General features: G+C 44.4%; 2 protein-coding genes across 2 annotated transcripts in view; both read left to right on the top strand.

Annotated features, from left to right (window-relative positions):
- LOC105353610 (hemicentin-1-like) overlaps positions 1-22,256 on the top strand; it is a 703,897-nt gene that overhangs the window by 352,707 nt on the left and 328,934 nt on the right. The gene's annotated exons all lie outside the window — the stretch shown is intronic.
- LOC101170814 (vasoactive intestinal polypeptide receptor 2) overlaps positions 217-22,256 on the top strand; it is a 44,241-nt gene continuing 22,201 nt past the window's right edge. The window contains exons 1-5 of the mRNA XM_023950048.1: positions 217-294; positions 486-642; positions 6,638-6,734; positions 9,343-9,450; positions 13,943-14,040. Coding sequence (XP_023805816.1) covers positions 583-642; positions 6,638-6,734; positions 9,343-9,450; positions 13,943-14,040 — 363 coding nt within the window. The 5' untranslated portion in view covers positions 217-294; positions 486-582. The remainder of the gene's footprint in view (positions 295-485; positions 643-6,637; positions 6,735-9,342; positions 9,451-13,942; positions 14,041-22,256) is intronic.

The raw sequence follows: 22,256 nt of genomic DNA on the forward strand, positions 1-22,256 counted from the left end.
TCATTTGTTTTTTCCTCTCACATGTTCGGACCAATGGTGAAGCCTTTACAGTAAAAGCTTCTGAGTGTCGCAGAAGTTGGATTCTTTTTGCAGATCTTTTTTTCGGAATATTTTGTAAATTCTCTTTTGTCCACGTGAGGGCACTGTTGCATTCAGCTTCAGAGCACAAGCAGCTGCGGCTGCTCCCTGCCTGTACCGTGCGTGGCAGTGCGTGGACTTTCATTTGGCAGCTGCTGCTCATCTTTACGCTCCTCTCGGTCTCTGCTCAGAACTGCAGCCGATTCGTCCGTTAAGGTCACTCTCTGTCTATCATAGACAACTGTTTTACTGAAACTTTTATTTAAAAAATGATTTCAGTACAAGTTTTGCTTTTGCTGGTGCTGAAAGATTTGCGCTGAAAGTGTGCGTAAAGTGACGTGCCAAGCGCAGAATCGGATCCATCTGCGGATATCTACGTCTTGATCTCGCAGATTTGTTTCCTGCAGTTTGGAGGACATTTGCTGCGCGTGTTCCCCGCGGAGGATGATGGTCAGATGAGCGTCCAGCTGCCGTTTGGGAGGCTGTAACCGCCAGCTGGATGAGATGCGCTCCTTTACGCACCGGCTTCCTCTGCTCCTGCCTTTCCTGGCCCTGATCTGCACGGTCAGTTTTTTCAGTCAATTAACAGACTTAACACTATTAACACGAAGCTGTTGTTCATTTATCTACTTTTTCAAAAGTTCCATGTGGACCTCACATCAAATGTACCGGTTTTGTTTTTTATCCATCCCCTCCTCACAGAAACATCCAGGTGTTTTTCTCTGTTTTTATAACAGCAGTAATGGGTAACAGTGGGTTCATATCAGTCTATACTTTTTGATGTTATAAAATTTTAACATTAAAGTATTGCATTGTCACTTTTTTGAGGTGTTTCTGCTAGATTTATAAAACGTCTTTCAGGTAAATGATTGTGGATCCTGTCTCTAAGTGCCGCTCCTTCTGGAACCGGTTCTTTGCCTCAGGCAGAAACGATGCTCACCTTATGATGGAACGTTTCTGCAGGCTGTCTGAGAGAAAGACGGTCATCATTCTCCTTCCTGCCAGCAGCTGCTGCTGCTTCATTTGCATCCTTCCTCTCAGTCTGAGAACCAGATCCATTCCATTTGGAGTTTGGATGTATTAACAAACAACTCGACTGGATTATAAAAAATATCTCTTTAGAAGATCCAACAGGCAATGTGAGTCTTCCAAAAGTACACTTAAGTCAGAGAAAGTGTTCCTAGAGTAAGTCAGGGGCAAAGGAACAGCTCAAATGATGAATGATCTCTGGAGTTAATGAAGCTTTTTTTGTGGATGTGCACCCCCGGGTCATGGGATGAGGGGGAAAAAAACAGCATTTTTGTGGATTTGACCTGACAGCACTCAGCTGACACCTTGGGGAGATCATCTGAGTTCCTTTTGAAATGTACGGCTCAGTGTCAACATTGTTTTATGAGGGTCCTGCACGGCCAGAGACTGTGGGGCTGACTTTAACAGAACATCACCACAAACTCCACCAACACAAGAAGTGTCTCTGCCTTTTCCCAGCAGATCATTGATCACTTAGGATTTAAGGGGATTAGAAGGTTCGCTTTCCAAGATCCAAAGGTTTTTTCATTTGTTCACAATTTAAACTTCACATGAAGAAAACTGTGGATAACTAAAGATGAAAACGCTTAATGTCTTTTTCATCTTTAGATATTGGAGCATGCTGTTGATGGAGGAGGAATCAACCTTTGCTTCTGTTTTACTGATTAAATGATGGTGATTTCAAACACAATTAAAGTTAATAAACACTCCACCGAAGTGAGCCCTCCCTCATCGTGCAGCCTGTGGTTGGAAAACACAGGAACAAACTGTGAAAACCTCAAATCGCTTTGTTTGCTGAACTTCTGCTCATGCAGCTGAGAACAGGCGAAAACAATCCATCAAGCAACGACGACAAGCTAAACCGCAGCTTTATGTTTCCTGTCGGTGTAAATGTCCATCAGCTTCCTGCTTTGACTCTGCTGAGGAAACTTTCAGGTCCAACAAGTTTTCCATCTCCACCCCAGACCCAGTTCTGGTTCTGCTGCACTGAAGCCAGAAACCTGAGGACCTTTGTCATTTCCTAACCTGGAGTCTCTGCACAAAAAGTCTTTTTGGTCATAAATCTATGGTTTTACGTAATCAGGCCCAGATTTATTTCAGATGCTTTGCTTGAAGCTCCTGCAGAGTTTCTGTCCAGAAAATAATCCTTTTTCTTTGTTCTACATTCTCTTTGATGTTTATTGTTCAAAGTTTTATCCATAAACAGGCCTAAAAATGTTCAGTTCTGGAGTTTCTGCAGGCGGAGAGCTTTTAAAACAAAACATCAATGCATTGTCTTTGTGTCTTCACTCTGAAACGATTAACCCGACCGTAACTCACACGTCTAGACCTCCGTCTAAAGACAAAATCAATGTGGACCGGATGTGTGGGCTCAGCTGCTCATCTGTCTGGAGGAGCGGCTGAAAGCTTCATGTGAGGCAGCGTTTGCTCTCAGATCAATCTGGGAAAGTTCCGCCTCTCGCTCTTCTTTGATGGCACAAACATGCCGCTAAATATAGACGAGCTGGAAAAGATCTGAGGCCTCATGCGTCAAACTGCAGGTTCAGGTGTGGAGAAAAGCCCGATTTCTTCAGATATTAACACTTCTGGTATAAATCTGACACAGTTGATGAAAAAGCTCAGTTTCTGCTCAACTATGACCCTAAAGCATAAAGCATGAATTCATACTCAGAAGCATACAGAGAATCAAAAACGTGAAAATATGATTTTTTCCTTTTACATGCGATCCACTGAATGCATACAAAAGTGTTTGTGTAATTGCTAATGAAACTTTTTTTACTACTTAGCCAATCTCTCATGTTGTCATAGCAACTGTACCTTTTTTTTTAAAGGGCTGCCAAAAATTGTAAAAAGCATAGACTCACAGAAAGTGTTTGTTAGATGAATGCAGAACGCCATCATGGGTCTAAATGTAACACCAGGACAAATATTTAAATTGTTTCAAACTTCAATAATCTTCACGCATCGTGACTTATTTGTAGAGTAAAATAAAATGAAGGATTTCACAAAAACATGGGAAGTAAACTGCAGGGCATAGAATGTTGGCCTTTGGAGTCACCAGCATTTACCCCAGATCTCCAAGAAAACCTTTGCCTTATTTTAGAGGACTTCTTCTGAGGACAGACTGACATCTTTCCCGTCCAAAGACATCGCAGAGCGAGTAAGCAAAGACTTTTGTCATCCAGGATGCTTTCATGTTGGCTGTGGTCCAGTTTTCCCAACAGCTGCTTCACTATGTTCTGTGGTCAAAAGAGCCAAGTTGTACCCTCAAAATGTCCACATGTCAACATGTACACAATACAAATATTGTTCACACACGCATACTTATGCTTTCAAACCAACTAGTGTGAAACATTTCATTCAATCACGCAACCACCCAGGCCAGGGCCAGCAAAAAAGCCCGAGAGCAGGGAGGCATGGGGGGACAGAGAGAACAGGCTGCAGCCCAACGAGGAGAGCACCCAACGCAGGGCCCTTCCCCAGAAGAGCACCCACAGCCCCAGACGTGCACCCCACCCAGGAGTTCTGGGCAATCCCCTGCCCCAACCCCAGGTACAAGCCAGAACCCCCCAAGGGAAACCTTCCCGCGCTCCAGGCAGCCACCCACCCAGCCTACGGTTGGTCCAGAAAGCAACAAGGCAGGGGCCAGCCACCTCCGCCCAGGAATAGGACACCAAGGGGTATAGGGGGTCCAGAAGAAGTTTTGTAAACATGGCCCGACCAGGCTCGCCCACAGTTGGAAATTTGGCGAGGCCCAGCGCTCAGGGCCAAGGACCAGAACCCACACCACAGGGACACGGACACCCCCAGGCTCAGATGTAATGTGATCTTGGTCTTGCCAGAAAGCTCAGGAATCCCTCTCGCTGCGTGGAGAGAGGACTGCCAGGCCCAGGAAGCCAGCACCCAGGGAACACGGCCGCCGTTGCCGAGGGCCCAGTACCCCCTACCAGGGATGGGTGGTGGACAGATGGTCCGAGGTCCCACCTTCCTTGTGAAAAGCATGTGTGTGTGTTTGTGAGGGTGTGTGCATGTATGTGTGTTTGTGTTGGAGTGTATATTTTGAAGGGTAAAGGGTGTGTGAACTAATGGGATACAGTTAGAATTGGCAGGTAGGGCACTGAGGGGACATCTGCTGATTACTCACAGTGATGTCCCATCACCCTCCCCACCAAGGGGCCCTAAATCTCTATGGTACAGTTAAAATTGGCGGGTGGGGCACTAAAAGGACATCTGCTGCTTGCTGGCAGTGATGTTCAAGCACCCCCCCCCCCCCCCCCCCTACCAAGGGCCCTACATGTCTAAGGTGCAATTTAAACCGTGAGGGGAGGGGCCTATTGCATATGGCAACCATGGGAGGGGGAACACTGCCAAGTGGCTCCTCCCCCCAAGGTGCATCGCAGGCTGAATCCCCCCCCATCACCCTAATAAGAGAATATATGAGGAAGAGGGTAAGTTCAAAGCACTTTTAGCCCATGGTGCTTGTCCAGTCATGCACAAATCTTGTGTCACTTTCTCCTATATTCTTTACACTGGACAAGTAAGGAGGGGCTTATTCTGCCTTTTCGTTTTCCACTGTTTACTGGCACGAGTCAACCATCTACAGTTGGAAGAGGCTTGGTGCTAAATGTCAAAGCGGTGTGAGTCTGGTGAATCTCGCTCCAGGATTTTTCTTTCACAGTTTTATTTTGATACATGAATAACTTGGTGTCATGAACATCAGTCCGAACACAAACCACAATTATAAATCTCTCGTTGAGTCCCTGAGACCTTGATTGGTCAAAGTTCAACCAGGTTTAATTTGCAACACGCGTTCAGTGACCACATGCAGTGCACGTAGAGCCCGACATTGGTTGAAACTGAGAAATTGAGAAACTTGCGTGGTAATGCATGAACTCAAGAGTTTTGAATGCAGAAGCCTGAAATGCACATTCACGCACGTTTACACTGAAGCAATGGCTGGAATGCTTGTAAACACGCGTAGAAGGGTTCTTGTATGGTTGTGTGTAAGGTTTGGCATCTTTGAGAAGAGATCAATCAGTGTTGACATCTTTAAAATGTCTAAAGTGTCATTTTTTGCAAACCTACAGATCAAAACCAATTGTATGAAATTTCTGCCTTGGTCAAAATGTGCCTGATGGCATAATCTGGAAAAAAATAGTTGAGTTAAGACTAGAAGCTATTTTATCAAATGTTAACATTTTTTAAAACAAGAACTCATTTCAGCGCTAAAATGTATTTGAACAGACTTCAGCCAGGAGGAGCTCACATGATATGTTTGATGTAAAGACATGACACACCAGCTTCCCACAGATTAAATGGCAAACAAAGAGTGAGGTGGCCACGTTGACCCGCATGCAGCCCCCAAGGTTCAACACTTCGGGAAACGAAGGGGCGTGGCTTTTGTAGATATTGGATGCTTGGAGGAATATAAAAATGTTGTTCATTGTTGACAGAATAAAATGGAAACCCCTTTTCAGACATGTTTTTTAGGACATCACCTTCAGTATAGTTAACATCACAGCAGCATCCATCCAACTCCCTGAATCTATCTAAACTCAACACTAGAGGATGTTGGTGCTACGCTTCCATGCACAACAGCAACAGAAGAACCAGTACAGCCTATGGGAGGATATCGTACTACAGTTCAGTCAGAGTAACAGTTTGACCCTTTGGCCCTTTTCTGTTGACAGACGATTCCAGAACAAACTTTTGCTCTTACTTGAACAAGTTTGTGCCTGAAGTTCTTTTTGTGTTTTTTCCTCCAAATCAACAAACAAAGATGTCTGAGCAGTCATCTTAAACCCTCAGGAATGTGTGTTGCTGGCTTTGCTACAAAGGCTTGAACCTGAAAGACAGTGAGCGTGTACAGAGTGATGTGAGGTGTTGTTAGAGGAGCAGATCCGTCATGAGACTGTGACACTTCAGTCCCTGAAAACTGATCCAGTCTTTGCTGACAAAAGCTTTGTAGCCTGGAATAGTTCCCACAAATAGCCCTGAGAAGCAGCACTTTGACTTTGCTTTCTTGCATTTTCTGCTTAGTTTCTGCTAAACTTTTCTTTTTTTTGTCTCTTTTCTTTAGTGCGGCATGCTGGCGTGCCGCTTGCACGGACTGCGGTCTGGTTGGGTTTAGCTCTGACCGCCTACACAGATGTAGAGATGGAGCACATGCCTCACTAGATTTCATTTAGATTTGGTCGCTGCATAGTGTAGCATTACACTCAATAGCAAATGAGTTTTGTGTTGAAAAAATGTTTGATCAGATATTCTTGTTAGAAAAAAAACAGTTGCTGTTTTTTCAACTTAAAAAAACGGATGCTTTGAATTTTAACACTGACAGAACAAAAACTGAGTCCAAAAAAAGTCAACAATTTAACCCTGGAAGAGCTTTGAACTGAACTTCTATTACCCTTCTGTTTCTCACGAGTTTCCTGAATCCCGCTGGAAGAATGAAGCTGCAGGACCTGAAGCCACACAAAGACCTGAACTGATGGAGGAACCCTGACGACGTGCACTTGTGTCGTCCTGGCAGGTTGGTGGGCGGTTCCCTCACTGCGTGCTGCACTGGGAGATGCAGAGGATCCGAGGAGACTGTGAAGCACAGCTGCAGCTGCAGACGGCGGCTGCAGGTGAGCACACACGGGGAAACGCACACAGGTCTTTCTGCGTCACAGCAAACGTTCAGCAAACAACTGAGCTGGCAGCATTTCTGCGAAGAGAGGGGCGTGTCCCCCACTGATTCATCAATCATTTATTCACCTCATTCTCAGAGGGTAAAGACAAACACTGGAGCTGTGCATCCGAGTTTCTGTTACTTTCTGTTATGTTTGTTTAAATTCTTTTACAGCTGTTGTGTAGCTGCTCTACTGGACAAATATCACTCAAATGCTGCACTTTCTCAGTGTTCTGCAGCAAAACATGGCTGTTGCACTGACAGAGTGTCAGTATGGATGGATGGACAAATGGATGGATGGACGGACGGAAGGATGGATGGACGGATGGATGGATGGATGCTGTTCCTCAAAAACAAACAAAGCAGGAGGATTGAACCCTCAGCGGCTCTTTAAACTGAACTCTTTGACTTAACTGTTGCAATTACAAGGAATCTGTCACGGCAGCTGAACTTATGTTTTTCTCCCATTATTTTATGTTTATCTGGTTTAAGCAACGAAAGCAACTTTGATTGACATGAGGGGAAAAAAATCGATTTTAGGGAAGCTGTTCTTTACTTCTGCCTAAGTGTTTCTGCAGATGCTTGTGCCGTGAAAAACGTACAGTCGTATAAAACAGGATGCAAACTCTGACAAAGGAGAAAGAACTTGAGAAGCACATAAAAGACGGATCCAAACAGACGGGTCAAAGTTGAGCGGATGGCAGACGAGTAAATGTAAGCAGAGGAAGGAAACCTGAAGAAATGGTTTGGAGCTGAAAACTGTACTGAATTCTGTCAAAGGAGACAAAGAAGAAAGGACTGAAGCACATGAAAGTGAAATGATTTTCAAAATAAAACAGGAAACTGTGTCAGCAACAGAAACAAAAAACCTAAAGCTATTTCAAAGTATGAAAGCAAGTAGCAGTAATCATCAAAAAGTGAAACCAGAAGATTTCAGTGAGTCAACATGAAAAGAACAAACTGATATTTGATGCTGGATCTTCCTGTAGTCAGTCCCTCCACAGAAGTGGAGCTGGCTTCAGCTGTCTGGGGTCCAGTCCGACATCTTGTCCTGAACACAAACGAGCCACAGTTGAAAAGTTTGTGGGATGGATGTTTTGTCCGCTCGTGTTCCGCACAGGTTGTGTTTGAGCGTCCGTTTCTTTGCTGTAAAACAGAGCGTCACGCGTTTGCATCCTTCATCCCGCTGCAGGCTTTCGCTCTCAGCTCAAAGGCACTTCCATAAACCCACGTCAAACATATTTGTCTGTTTGTCTCGTTGTGTCACACAACACAGCATCACAGTCCAGACCCACCGCAGTTTATGGGGCTGCCAAAACACATCAGCTTTATGGGCGAAAGCGGAGGCTGAGTCATGATCTGAAGAAGCTCCGAGTGTAGGATGGAGGGATTTGGAAAGATCTGTTTCTTTAACCCTTGTGCAGTCTTGTGGGGTCCAAGGCACGTTAACGTTGGGAGTCGGGTCATCTGGACCCCACAAGACTGCACAAGGGTTAAATGATCCATGTCAATTCATGTTTGGGAAAATATACTTTAAGAACGTTTCAAGTTTGAGCAACCAACCCAAAGGCTGTTTGGAAAAAGGAGTCTATTGGTGTTGGTTGGTAGATTCAAAGGAACTCATCTCCTTTCTCTTTAGGTCAGAGCATCGCTGTAGAACAGAGGGAACCTCCCCACTTGTGTTTGTTTCATTTATTTGTTCAATTAGTTTGTATTTCACACCCTCTGACCTCATATCTGTCTCTAACTTTATTCATTCACAAGTTTGTGTTTTCGTCTTCTCTGCCAGCTTCTGGCATCTGAACACGTAACAAACAGGATTCAAACAGAAAAAAAAAACGATAATTCACATTCTGAATCAAAGTAAAGAACAATTTTTTGAGTAAAATCCAGACAATCGAGTTGCAAATGTTTTTTCAAGTATTTTTGCTTCTTTGGTCCTTCACTTCTTAAAGAAAGTGTGCAGGTTGAATTTTAAACTGGAGTTGATGAAGGTTTAACGTCTGATGGTTGTTGGAGGAACCAAACACAGGAGAGTGGCAGAAAAGTGAAGCAGGAATCCAACTCATCCCACGGTGATGAAATAAAATGTTTATGAAGGACGTTAGCCGTTTTTCCAGCAGGCTCCGGGAGCAGAAGCAGGTCTGTTTCACCGTCTTTCCTCGATAACAGGCTGCATCTGCAGGCTGGAGTGGCGCCGTTTTCCCACGCATGTCAACACACATCTCCAGACGAGCAGTGATGGACAGAGGCAGCTGTCCATCATCAGAGGCAGACAGAGGCAGTTCTCTGCTCTAATCATCACTTTACTGCACCGTTAAAGGCAAACGCAGAGCTGCCTATCTGTCTATTACTATTACTTTTCTGTAAATAATAACTTCCGCTAAATCCCATAAAATTCTATTTCTAAACAGTTTGATGTTGTTCAGGTTGGGATTTCAGCTTTTCTCCTCCTCACCACGTTTACGAGAACTTGATTTATCTCAGGTGCTTCAGAGTTAGGAAGCCCAAGCGAACAGGAAGTTCAGAGCCGTCACTTTCACGCACTGATTGTGTGTCTGCAGGATGTCCAGGCGAGTGGAACAACGTGTCGTGTTGGCCGAACGCGGCGGTCGGTGAGGTGCTGACCCTGCCCTGCCCCTCCCCCTTCCTGCTCTTCTTTGAGAAGAAGGGTGAGCTAAAAAACGCACAACATCTGTAGACAACACACAACAGACAGAAACACACACACAAAAGCAGACCCTACAACACACGCAAAAACACACACAAAAACAGATACAAAAACAGACACAAACCAGACAAAAACACACAAAAACAGACACAAAACAGACACAAGCACACACAAAAAACAGACCCAAAAACGCACACAAACACACAAAAAGCAGAAATATACCAGACCCAGCCACTCAAAAACTAACAAAATTTACAAACACAAACAGACCAGGGGGGTATTCCAGGAAGCATGTTTAAACTAGCCTGACTTTACAGTTTTTCTCAGTCGCTTTAATACAATTCTCAGATCAGAATTGAAGTTTGCAAATTCGTGTGTGCATTTCTCAAAACAATTTGTACAAACAGCAAAACACTATGGATTTCTTGCAAAATCTTTAGTTCATCTCTCAAAACTAAGTCTTTATGTCATTGAACATGTCAGTGCCATCAGAATGTCAAGTCCTTGTGTCATTGTCTACGAACAAGACAGTCAAATGACATAGTCATGTTGTCAATATAACTGTGTACTTTAGAGGGAGGTTCTGATGTAAACTATGGCTAAAGTTTGGATGACAATTATTGTAAAATGTAAGTTACACCTTTTTTGTTTGATTGCAAGAGACTGGACAAGATTCACATTTACACTTTTATTGTTCATATTGTAATTTGTTGACAGACCATGTCATACCAACATAGAAAAAACTCACTGCAAACAGTAACACAAAGGGAAAAAAAGATAGGACAATATTCTGTACAACAGTACAGGCAGTGCAGTAGGAATTGGTGTGGTCTTCCTACACCTCTTGTTGTTCCTGTATGTTAGGCCACAAATTCTCATCCACATCACAGCGAATATCCTCTCTTGCAATGCGGCTGTGTTTGTCATATTATGACAACTTGGTCAACCATTTTGCAGTTAATGACTTATACGATGAACTAATGACTAGGTGTTTTGAGGAGTAAGACTATTGCACAGTGAACTAGATAATACATTTTGATCAACATGACATAAACAATTGATAATGTAGCAAAGAGCAGAGAATTGTACATAATCATTTGCATGGATGTACCAAAGCAATTGCAACTTGTTCAAAGAAGTGAGAAACTGCTTATATGATGAACACAAGTGACATCATGATGTGAAGATTGAACAAATAGTTTTGGGAAATTCATTCTGATCTTAGAATTGTACTAAAGCGACTGAGAAAAACTGTAAGCATGAACTCTGGCTGAAATCCGCCTGAACTTGCTTACTCTGGGTATGTCGGTTCCAAAGGACCAGATATGAGTAAAACCTAAATGAATTTATTCAATCAGGAACAAGTAATTGAGTTAAATTTATTCAACCCATGCCTATCCAACTCAATAGTTGTTTATACAACTAAAAATGTACATATTTATCTAACTAAATGTCATTTTACTCCAATTCAAGTAAATGTTTTTCCATCTTAATTTATTGTACTTCTTGATCTCTTATATGTCTAAGTCTGCAGATTTTCTCATTTTTATAAAATTAAAATAAATGATACAGTGTGGATTTACAATATATCCCGTGCATTTAATTGTCATGACTCTGACTGTTACTTCCATTCTTATAACATACTGAAGCATTAGTGGTGCTAAATAACCTCATCCTCCTCTTCCTTCCTCTCACTCATGGTGCAGAAAGAATTAAACATAACAGGGTAAAATAACTAGAGAAAAAACAGTAAAACAGCCAAACAACTAAACACATTTGGACAAAAACCCACACTTAAACCCAAATCCATCCAGACACGCGAAGGGAATGGTATCCCACAATTCCTTGTGCTGCCAATCTAACAGCAGCACCAAAGTGACACCTACTTAATTGAATTAATTTAAATGAAAGTAAAATAAATGTCTGATAACTATGTGTTATTTTTAAGTTGACTGAACTAAAAAAAAAACGATTTGTCTTAACTGAAGCAAATAACTAAGTCAGATCAAAGTAAAAAGTTTATCTTTCCAACATCCATATGTGGTCTTATCACCCTCTCATGGTGGAAAAAGTATTATCTGAGCTTCTTCATCCACTAAATCATCTTCAAATGGACACGGCATGCTGCTTCACCTCTCTGAAAACAAACTAACCTTCAGATTAGAGCTGAAGGCATTTTGTGTTGGACAGGTTTTACTATCACAAAAAGAGGTTGTATAGCTTCCAGAAACCAGAGTGTAGTTTTGTATAAACCCCTTTTTGTTGTATTGTTTTTTTTTTATTTGTTACGTTTAGTGTGTGTGGGGAGGGAGAGTGGAAGAATGTGAGGGGGGGGGGGGGGGGAGAGAGTAAAAGGAAGAGAGGTGAGAAAGTGGGGGACACAAGTACTGATCTGAATAAGTTATTATTTTAGGCTGTAACAATTATACCAGATCTGCTGGAAAGACAAATATTACATCAAAGATGAAAATCTGACTCGAAGATGAGTGGAAAACATCTGTCCATCAATACACTGTGGGTTAGGAGGAGGGATGAAGCAGACAGGGAGCAGACAGGGAGTGTGCACGTGCACGTGGGGGTGGAGATACATGCACACTGCCGAAGTGAACCGTGTGTTCATAAGGTGAACCAGATCCTGCCCAGCCAGACCAGGAGAGGGGAGGAGAGACCCCCAGGCCAGGAGCCCCCCCAGCATCGGGACCCAGGCAGCCAGGCGCAGAGGAGGCCCCCCTACAGGGTCCCCCCCAACGCCCAGAGGCATAAGCGAACCCGGCATCCGGCCCCCAGGCCACAGGACAGGAGCGCTTAGCCGACAAGGCGGCAGCCATGGGGGCCCCCGGGCGCCGGACACCGAGACAAGGGCCAAGGACGAAGCCAGGGCCCCGAGAACCCATGAACCCCCCACCACCCGACTGGCGCCCCGTCTCCGCGAGCCAGCCCCGGCACCCGACCCGAGCAACCCAGATATCGCCGCGCACCCACAGCCACCCCCCATAACCCTACCCACTACAACCCTCCTCCCCCGCCATATTATCTGAGCCCCCCTCAATGCCTTCCCCCCTCTGTGATGGGGAGGGAAAGCCCCAGAGGATCCCAGCGAGCCAGCCCCCAGGTCCGTCCCACCCATGCACTCTCGCAAACATACTCACAGTCTTCTGGTTACCCCCCACCCCCTGCCGCCACACAGTAACCCCCCCGGCCGACCGACCCCCCAGCGCAGCATGTCCGACCATTACCGCAGCCGACAGGATACCCATAAGCCCGGCCGCCCTGAGAGGACCAGGAAGGTGAAGACCGGCCGCCCCTCCCCGACCCCACCCTTGTATGAAAGAGGGGGTGTGCTGTGTGTGTGCTGCTGGTAAAATAGGAGGTCTCCAGTGTGGGGGGCCCCACCGCTGCCAAGCCACAGAGCCCCCCCACTCCGGGGTCCCTCTGTGAGTGGTGTTTATTTGCTGTGTGTGTGCTACTAACATGCAGTGTGTGTGTCTAAGGTGGAAGTTAAAATTGTGGGGGGGGACCAGTGAAAGATGAGCACGGATGTTTCACCATGCCCCCCTCCACCAGACCCTCCCCACAAGGCCCTAGATGAATCAGGGTGTCTAATATGCAAGTAAAAGCGGGATGGAGGGCGGGCGCCGACGCGACCCAGAGAGAGACACCCCTAGTGAGCCCCGCCAGCATACCCCATAGCTAGCATAACCTGCTTTCTGGAATACCCCCCTGACCACACACAAGCACACACAAAACAGACCTAAACGCACAAAAACACACACAAAAACGCACATAAACACACAAAAACATACACATAACAGACACACAGAAACAAACACAAAAGACAGACCCAAACACACACAAAACAGACTCAAAGACACAAAGACCACACACAAAACAGACCCAAAGAATGTACACACACACAGAAACAGACCCACACACACATAAAAACAGGCACAGACACACAACAGCAACACACAATGAAGAGACACACTTGAAATGCACTTTCCTTCCTCCTCAGTCCACTTGTCCTGGGTTCACCTTGTGCCCCCCCAGACACACACACCTTTCCTTTGCTTCTCTTCATCTTCACGACTTCCATCTGGGCTTCTTTTGTTTCCAGGAGGAACAGAAACTGAAGCAGGTGCTCTCAGCCTCGTTTCAGAACAGCAGCTGCTTTCCGTCACAGCTGGAGCCAGGACTACTGTTTATCCTTGGTGTCCCTGAACGCCTCATTTAATCACAATTATCACTCTGCTGACAGTGGAGTTTCACCAACACCTTCACTGGTGAAATATTGCTGGCTTGCTTTGCTTCCTTTTCATAAAAATGGATTTCAGAGCCAGGACTTCCTGTTCTTTGAGATGATGTTGGGAACAGAGAAACCCGATTGTTCTCCCTAGAAAGCAGCAGATTCTGCCTGAGAGCCTCCAGAATCTCTTCTGTTTGCTGCCAGGTTCTCTCAGCTGGAAAGAATGAACTCTTGCATTTGTCTTCTTCAGGCAACCTCAGCAGGAACTGCACAGAGAAGGGCTGGTCGTCCGTTTACCCCGACATCAGGAGCGCCTGCTATTCTGAGATCACTGACCAACCCAAGCAGGTGAGTTCGTTTCACGTCCATCTGTGAGTTTGCACTGTTGCATCAACAACACTAACCACAGCCTGATCCAAGGAACCAGGAACAGGAAACAGCTGAATGAATGTCTACTCTATTAGTACAGAAGGAAGTCAACTGCTAAGACTTCATCATTTTTCAGCCTCTAAAACATTAAAGCTGGTACTTTTCCATTAACTGAGAGCTGCACAAGTTTCCTTTCTCCAGTAAAAGTAGTATTTAACTTGGAGTCACATAAAAAACCAAAACGCTGAATTCACTTCATCTCCCAGGACTGATAACATGATAGAATTTCATATTTATAACCTGCTGTTCCCGAGTCAGAACATTTCATTGTTTCTAACAAATACACTGCAATAACATACAGATGTGCTCATAAGTTTATCCTGGAAGAAATGATGGTTTCTTGGTCATTTTTCAGAGAGTATGAATGATAACATAAAAACCCTTTTAAATCATAAAAACAACAGAAACATCCCAAATGACCCTGATCAAAGTTGACTTCCTCCAGTTCTTAACACCTTGAATTGCCTCTTTTTGCATCAATACCAGCTAGAAGTCTTTCATGGTCCTTGTGGACAAGGTTCTTCATTTTCTCTGATGGTAAAGCATCCCATTCTTCTAGCCAGAAAACCTCAAGTTCCTTTAAATTCTTGGGCTGTCTGGCTTGAATGGCTCGTTTGAAATCTCCCCAGAGGGTCTCAACATTATTGAGGTCAGGACGCTGAACCTTCACCTCAGTCTGTTGGAACCAGAGACAGGTGGACTTGGCCTTGTGTTCTGGATCCTTCTCATGTTGAAATGTCCAAAAGTGTCCCATGTGCAGCCTCTGAGCAGAAGTGCAAGTGTTCCTCCAGTATCTTCTGATAATGAGCTGCATTCATCTCACCATCATTCAGACCATGTCTCCTGTGTTTTGTAACCCACACATCCCCAAACCATTAGACATCCGCCTCCGTGTTTCACAGTAGGGATAGTGTTCTTTTTATCATAGGCCTTGTTTATTGTTGTGGCCAAAAAGTTCAGTCGTGGTCTCATCTCTCCAAATGAATTTGGTCCAGAAGTTTGGAGGCGTGTCTTTGTGCTTTTTGCTGTATTGTAAGCGAGCCATTTTGTGGCAGTTGCACAAAAAAGGCTTTCTTCTTGGGACTCGAGCATGCAGCCCATTTTTCTTCAGGTGCCTCCGTATTCTACATCTTGAAACATCCACTCCACAGTTTTTTAGACAGTTCCGGATCACAACTTAAAGTATTTGTGGGTTTTTCTTTGCATCCCTACTGATTTTTCTGACAGATGTGGCAGTTTTTGACTGTGGTTTGGTTTCATCAGAACCCCTCACTTTCCACTTCTGATCAAGGTTTGAACACTGCTGACCGCCATCTCACTTCCTGGGATATCTTCTTCTATCCCTTTCCTGGTTTGTACAGTTCAGTTTCCTTTTCCTGTAGATCTTTTTACAGCTCTTAAGCTTTCTCCAAGACTCCGGATCCAGAAATGTCAGTGACTTGTCAGGTGTTTTGGTGACTGAAGACATGCTGACGTTTTTAGCTTCAAGCTTTTCGTGTTCATTTTTAAATCAGCAGAAATTGGCTTAAGATTTGAAATGCCACGTAAGTGAGCAAAAACCACAGAATATGCAGGAATGTCCCGAAGGAGCTGAATGTTTTGGAGACTGAATGGTTGAAACAGCTGAACGCATTCTGACAGTTTAACAGAAGAACCAGAGGAGGATCTCCAGAGTGAGACTGTTTTCTGGTGTCTGTGGTGAAACAGATTTCCACTCAGCTTCACTGTTTGATTTCCAGCTCTGCAGGTTGTCCAGCATAAAGACTGTGTAGGGCTGCATGGTGGTGCAGTTGTTGGCGCCCTCGCCTGCCTCACAGCGAGAAGGCCTCAGCACAAATCCTGCCTGGGACCCTTTAGTGGGAAGTTTGTTCTCCTCGAGGATGCGTGGATCTCCCTGGCACTCCAGCTTCCTCCCACAGTCCAAAACCATGGCTCATAGGTTACTCTACAGTGACTCCATGTGTGAACGCGGGAGTATGTGGGAGTGATTATGTGCCCTGTGGCAGTCCTGTCCAGGGTCCCCCCCGCTTTTGTCCAACAGCAGCTGGGACTGGCTCCAGCAGCCCAAGGACCCGGAAGGGACATGGCGGGTTAAAAAAATGGATGGATGGATGGAAGATAGTTCTCTTCAGGGTTTTATAAAGCAAAAAAGTAGTGATGGCTCTGTCAGTAATGATAGCCCCTCACTATCCTACTACCACCCCCGTGTCTGACTGTTGCTCTGATGTCAGAAGTGACTTCAGGTGCAACAGGAAGCTCACCTTCCAGATGCTTTTGTCATACATGGCGGCATTTTTGTCAGTGGGTGATGTTTTGTTGTTCAGATCCATCCATCTTCAGAATAAAAGCAGAGGTGAAACCTTTGCTTTGACCCAATTTAAACTCTCGTTTTCTGCATCCACAGAAGATTTAAAGATGCTTAGCTTACCTTTTTGAGTTCCTGTGTAATAAATCCACCTGACTGAGTCAGAAGTTTGACCCAAAACTTTCAAACGAACATTTTCTGTGACAGTTCCAGAGTTTGATTCTTTACTCTTCCTGCTGACAGCTCATTCTGACCCACTTGAAGTTCACCACAGAAAGGGTTTTGTGTCTTACCATACATACAAAATTAAAGAAAATTAGCAATTGTCAGGATTTGTCCCTGGTTCTCCACTTCCACCTTCCTGTCCCCACTCACCTGTTCACTGATGACTGAACAGGTCCTGGGGTATATTAGGTTGTTTTTACCCATTCTCTGCCAGTGTGTGTTCTCTCATCTCTCGTTAATACCCCGCTCTTACTCAAGCAATTTTTGCCTTCCTTGTTACGGCGTTTGCTGCTTCCTGCCCCCTCGCCACTTACACTCAGCGCACCCCGCTCTTCACTGCTCACGCCGGATGGAGACTGCCTTCCACCACCCTCAAGAAGTAATTTCTCCTTTGCCCCTACCAGAGTTCAGCAGACCTGAGTTCCCCTTAAGGTCACTGACGGCCCGTCCCCCTCCTACGGTCCCCTGAGCATCTGATCGCTCAGCAAGAGGACCTCTGAACTCTCTAAATCACCTTTCTTCTTACCCTGTCCGTGCCTAAACTTGGGTCGTCACTCAGACCTAACAGCAATAAATCCTTGCAGCAACCAGCCCCACCCCTCCAAATGGACAATTACCCAGATGTCCTCAGAACAAACTCTAGCTGGAGCAGCTGGTAGAAGGGGTCTTTGGGAGGGCAAAAACAGAAACCAAAAGCTGCCTCTCTGTTCTGGGGAGAGAAACCACATGTTTTTCACCATGTTGTAAGAGTTTGGTAATAAACCCAAAACCCTGACCAGCATTGTTTTTTTTTTATCAACATGAAGTCAAAAGGACTTTTTCATGACGGGCGGCATGACTGGACCTCCACGATGTTAGGCATGTGGTTCAGGGTGGGTTGTGGCGAGACGCTGGCTTTGACCTGCAGCTCCTCCAGCAGAGTGGCAGGTTCAGTTCCCGGTCGGAGTTCTTTAATCCGCCCTTGTCTGAAACGAAGTCAAAGCTTCATGAAATCCCCGCCTTCCCCTGAGTCTGCAGAGGATTAGGAGGCGGAGTGACACAGGTGAATGTTTGATCCCCAGCGTGTTGGCAGATTGAAGGGAAAACCTTCAGCTCTCATTGTTCCTCTTGTTCTGCTCTGTTCACATTTTCTTTCTGAGATCTAACCCGAGGCATCCTGAGAAATGCCATGGAGCTTATCATTCATCCCCCCAATCATTGCATTCTGCATTCTTGGATTGAGGCTTCAAAAACAAGTGAAATATTGTCTACAGCGGCTAAAAACCTCAAACCATCACTTCAGTTAAAAGACTTTTTTAGCTGCAGACTAGCATCTTTTTGAGGGGAAGAAGCTTACAGATTGAAGCGATCCATTCACATATTTTGTTTTTAAGAAAGGGTCTTTCTGCTTTTTTTCTTAATTTAAAAAAACCTTTTCCTTTTGTTTGTAAAGATTTTTCGCTAAACGTGACTCTCTTATGCCTCATATTGTCACAGCAAAACACAAGAAATGTCGGTATATTTAACGGTAGAGAGAGCTAAAAGTGAAATGTGTCAATGTTGTAACTAAAATTGTGTTTTTCCTGCTGAGTTGTTGAAATATAAAAATGTCTATAAGCTGTATTATAGTTTAATGAAATTCCACATAATGCTCAAAATCCTACATTTGCACAGTGATACCAAAATGTTTTCTTCTTGTTTTGTCTGGACAAACATTTTTGTCAAATCAAATCCACATTTAGTTTGTCCATAGCAAAGCAGTTCAATGTGCTTCCAGACATTGGCTCTGGAGAAAACTCAGACAATCTCTCATAATCTTTTAAATTTGGTTTCATAATTTTTATGTCAACAAAACTGTAAACAATATCTGTCTCTGGAAAAGGGCGGAACATTGTCAAGTTTGTGTCTGTTGGCTCCACCCACCAACCAAACCACTCCCATAAGTATGCATACTTTTGAGCTCCATTTAATTCAACCTTTTTTCTAAACCGTCTCATTCCTGATCAGGTAGGAATGTAACAATTGATCGATTAATCGATAATCTGATTACTATTCCTACGATCCAAACAGATCCATCTGTCTGAGGCAGAATCGAATCCAATTGACCACACCGTTAAAAATTTGTTTCAAAATGAGATAAATCGATATTCAAATCAAAATCGGAAAATACCATCTGGATTGAGACATGGCAGGTTTATTTTACTATACCATAAAAACACGTGATGCAGCAGATACTGTCATGATTTCACAAGGATGAGGAACCCAGATGCTGCAACCCAGAAGGAAGACAGGTAAGTGGAGGATGAGAATGGATATATTGTTTGCTCCAGATGTGAAGATGGCTGGTTTGAGGAGTGTCCAGGTTAGACGTGGCTGTGGCGTGGCTGGAGGGTCTTGAAGCGGTTAGCGGCTGCCGAGAGTTTCCGTGCTCCTGAGGCGTAGAATGGAAGGTCCGTGCTGCCGTCACTCGTGAGCGGTAGGATCCTGAGACAGGGAGCAAAGAATTAGTTAGAGCCAGAGACTTGGAACAAAGCTGTAACGAGGCTAGAACCAGAGCAGTCACCATAAGGGGTAACAAACTGGCGTCGAGTAGTGGCGTTGATCTCCTTTTGAATCCACAGAAGATGATCAGGAGAGTGATGGCAGCTGGTGGCAATCAGGAACATTAGGGCAGAGCTGGAGGGGGGAGGAGACCGCCAGGCACCGTGACAGATACGGTTCAGTCCATCTTTTCAATCCAATGTGTGGACAGACTTTGAATAAAGTCATGTGACCATCCAGTGTCTAGAATGTTCTAAGAATGTTCCCTTTGGATTCTTTGGATGTGGAAAAACAACAATGGTGAACTTTAGGAAACTAACATGTGAATGGATTTGACATTCATTCTAGTTTACTTGTTTGTTTGGACACAGATTTCATTTTCACTTGAAGAAACACAAGAATCTGGAAAACTACACTGTTCAGCAGCAGGAATTTCTCTCTGAGTCTCACTGGTTGAAGTTTGGGATAAAGATGATCTGGATCCATTTTAGGTCAGTTGGATCCAACGAGATCCTTCCAAACGAACCAAAATCGAAAGTGAAGCGAATCAGTAACCGAAATATTGAATTGAGTTAATTGTTTGTTATAATGAACCATTACACCCCTACTATCGAGGTCACTGGGTTGCTGGAGCCTATCTGTTGGGCCAAACAAGGACAATTTGTCAGTTTTGTCAGCCGAAATCAAGCAACCTCTTTAAAAAAGTCAACCTCCTCCAGAGTTGTCATGAATAAAGTTTCATGGATCTACCACAAATGAAATGCACATAAGTGGACTTTTCAACAGAAACTCTTCAGAGAATCGCTCCCTTTTGCAACCTGCCCCTAGTGGATGTTGATGGAACTGCAACACGTGGTTCTCCCTGGTTAGCGTCAGCTTCAGTAAAAGGAGTTGGGGGGTAGGTATCAATTTGTGCAGATGTTTAAATATACACTCAGAAATGGGGGTATTCTGTTGTCCATGAGGGTGGCAGCTGGAGGCCTGAAGCTGCATGTGGAACACCCGTTTTGGCGTGCAGTGCTCTGCGGCGCTCTCAGAGGGGTTTGTTTGGGCAGTTGATGCCCGGGGGGGGGGGGGGGGGGGGGATCTGCAAAGGCTCCTGGTCCTCATTTCTTGGCTGGGTGTGTTCAGGTTCAGGCTTGAAACAGGCTGGCCTCAGTTCTGTGTTGCGATCGGATTCTGGTCGGAGATCTGAACCTCACAGGAAACTGTCAGGAAGCATGATTCAGACTTATCAGCAGGTTCAGCTGCAACACCAGGAACACGAGATGAGGAGGTCGACTGTGGCTGACGCTAATCTTGATGGGAGGATGCTGAATCTGAAACAGCGATCTTAGTTTGTTTTTTCATGCAGAGGTCAAATTTGAGGTTGTTTCTGCTGCAGAAAACAAAGCAGCTGAGAGTTTGGGGCAGATGGAGAAGACCACAATACTTCTCCAATGCAACCTTTGAATCACTGAAGGTAGTTTCTCACAGAATCCTCATCTCATATGTGAATGTAGATTTAATGACTGCAAGGTGAGTTGATCTGGTAAAGAGTAAACATTTACCAGAAGTAGAAAAGATGTGAACCAGTGCATGAAGTTGTTTTTCTGATTGTTTTATTGTGAAAGTTTTGCTTCCTGCCAGGGTTATCCCCATGTGAGTTTGTTTGCTGCATGTCCATTTTATCAATGAAGCCGAAATGCTTCCCTGTTGTTTGTTCATAGAGCTTCACCCAGCAGGCCGGTGATCATCTCCAGACCCTTCAGGTGGAACTTCTGGATCTCAGAGCAGCTTCTGTTTGTGTCAGAGTCTCACAACAGTTTGAACTGTTTCCATCTGGAAAACATTCAGCTGAGCTCAGACATCACTTTTTGAAACAGTGGTCAGGAAATAAATCTGCCTCTGCAATTTGAAGAGGTGATTTTCTTTAAATAAAAGCCTTTTTGTTGTCTGTGCTAAAATCTGCCTGAAGTTCAGCATTTCTTTTTGTCTTGTATCAACAGTGAAGCTAAAGACAGAGAGATTCTTGATTCTTGAGAGCCAAGTCTTTCTTTGTGGACGATTGTGAGTTTGGACTTGAATGGCAGTTTGTCTGTGGCAGACCAGGGCCAACAGTTGGGGTCATCATTTATCCGGCTGGAGGCCCGGGAGTCCCACTTGAGAGGGCTGCCTGCTGGTGTGTGTGTGAACATTAACACTAAACAGACAAATGCAGCAAAGGATAAATCATCCACAGAAGAAAATGATTGTTTGTCAGCCTGAACTGGAGCCGCTTTATTCTGAACATCATCTGTGCGTCTGTCCAAAGACATTTCTGTGAGTTATGCTCCATCTGCTCTTTCCCTCTGATTTATGATTTTAATGGATATACAGCAAAGATACTTTTACTGTGGAATTATAATGAAAACTGAATTGTTTCTAGAACTCATGTGACCATAGGAAAGGGTCAGCCGGCTCTCATTACTTCTGTGTTGTAAGAAAATGATCATCTATCAGTAGAGGATTTGTGTAAAGTGTCTCTTCTTCAGCAGATAATACTGATGTTACCTCTGAGATCAGGTGGTGTTTGCATCACTCTCTTTATGTCGTCCATTGAAGATTCATCTTTCTCCTTCTCTCTCCTTAGTTTTCAGTCTTATTTTATTTTTAACTCTTTAGTGTAAGAGTCTGTCTAGTCGTTCTAATCTATTTCTTTTCCTGGTTGGGTTCTTGTTATAAGTCAGGTTTAGTTTGACATGTTGTGTTTGGGTTCTACTCGGTTTTTAGACTTTCTGTTTGTTTCCCTCAGGTCCTCAGCAGAATACAGTGATCCCTCGCTATAACGCGGTTTACTTTTCACGGTTTCGCTACTTCACGGATTTGCATCTTGCATTGTGTTCTGCATTCTGATTTGCTAAAAAGTCACTCCGCTTCTTCTCTACCTGTGCGTCAATAACGTTGCAGTTTAATATGTACACATACGTAAAACAGCTTGCCAGATATACAACACGTACATGCAAATTCTCCTGCAATTTTGAGTTTCTCTAAAACCCATAGAAAAAGAGTGACAACAACTGTCAATCACTATGTTCTTCTCCTGAACAAACACAGCTGCACCGCG

The sequence above is a fragment of the Oryzias latipes genome, chromosome 20, assembly GCF_002234675.1.
Source record: "Oryzias latipes chromosome 20, ASM223467v1".
NCBI classification, from domain to species: domain Eukaryota; kingdom Metazoa; phylum Chordata; class Actinopteri; order Beloniformes; family Adrianichthyidae; genus Oryzias; species Oryzias latipes.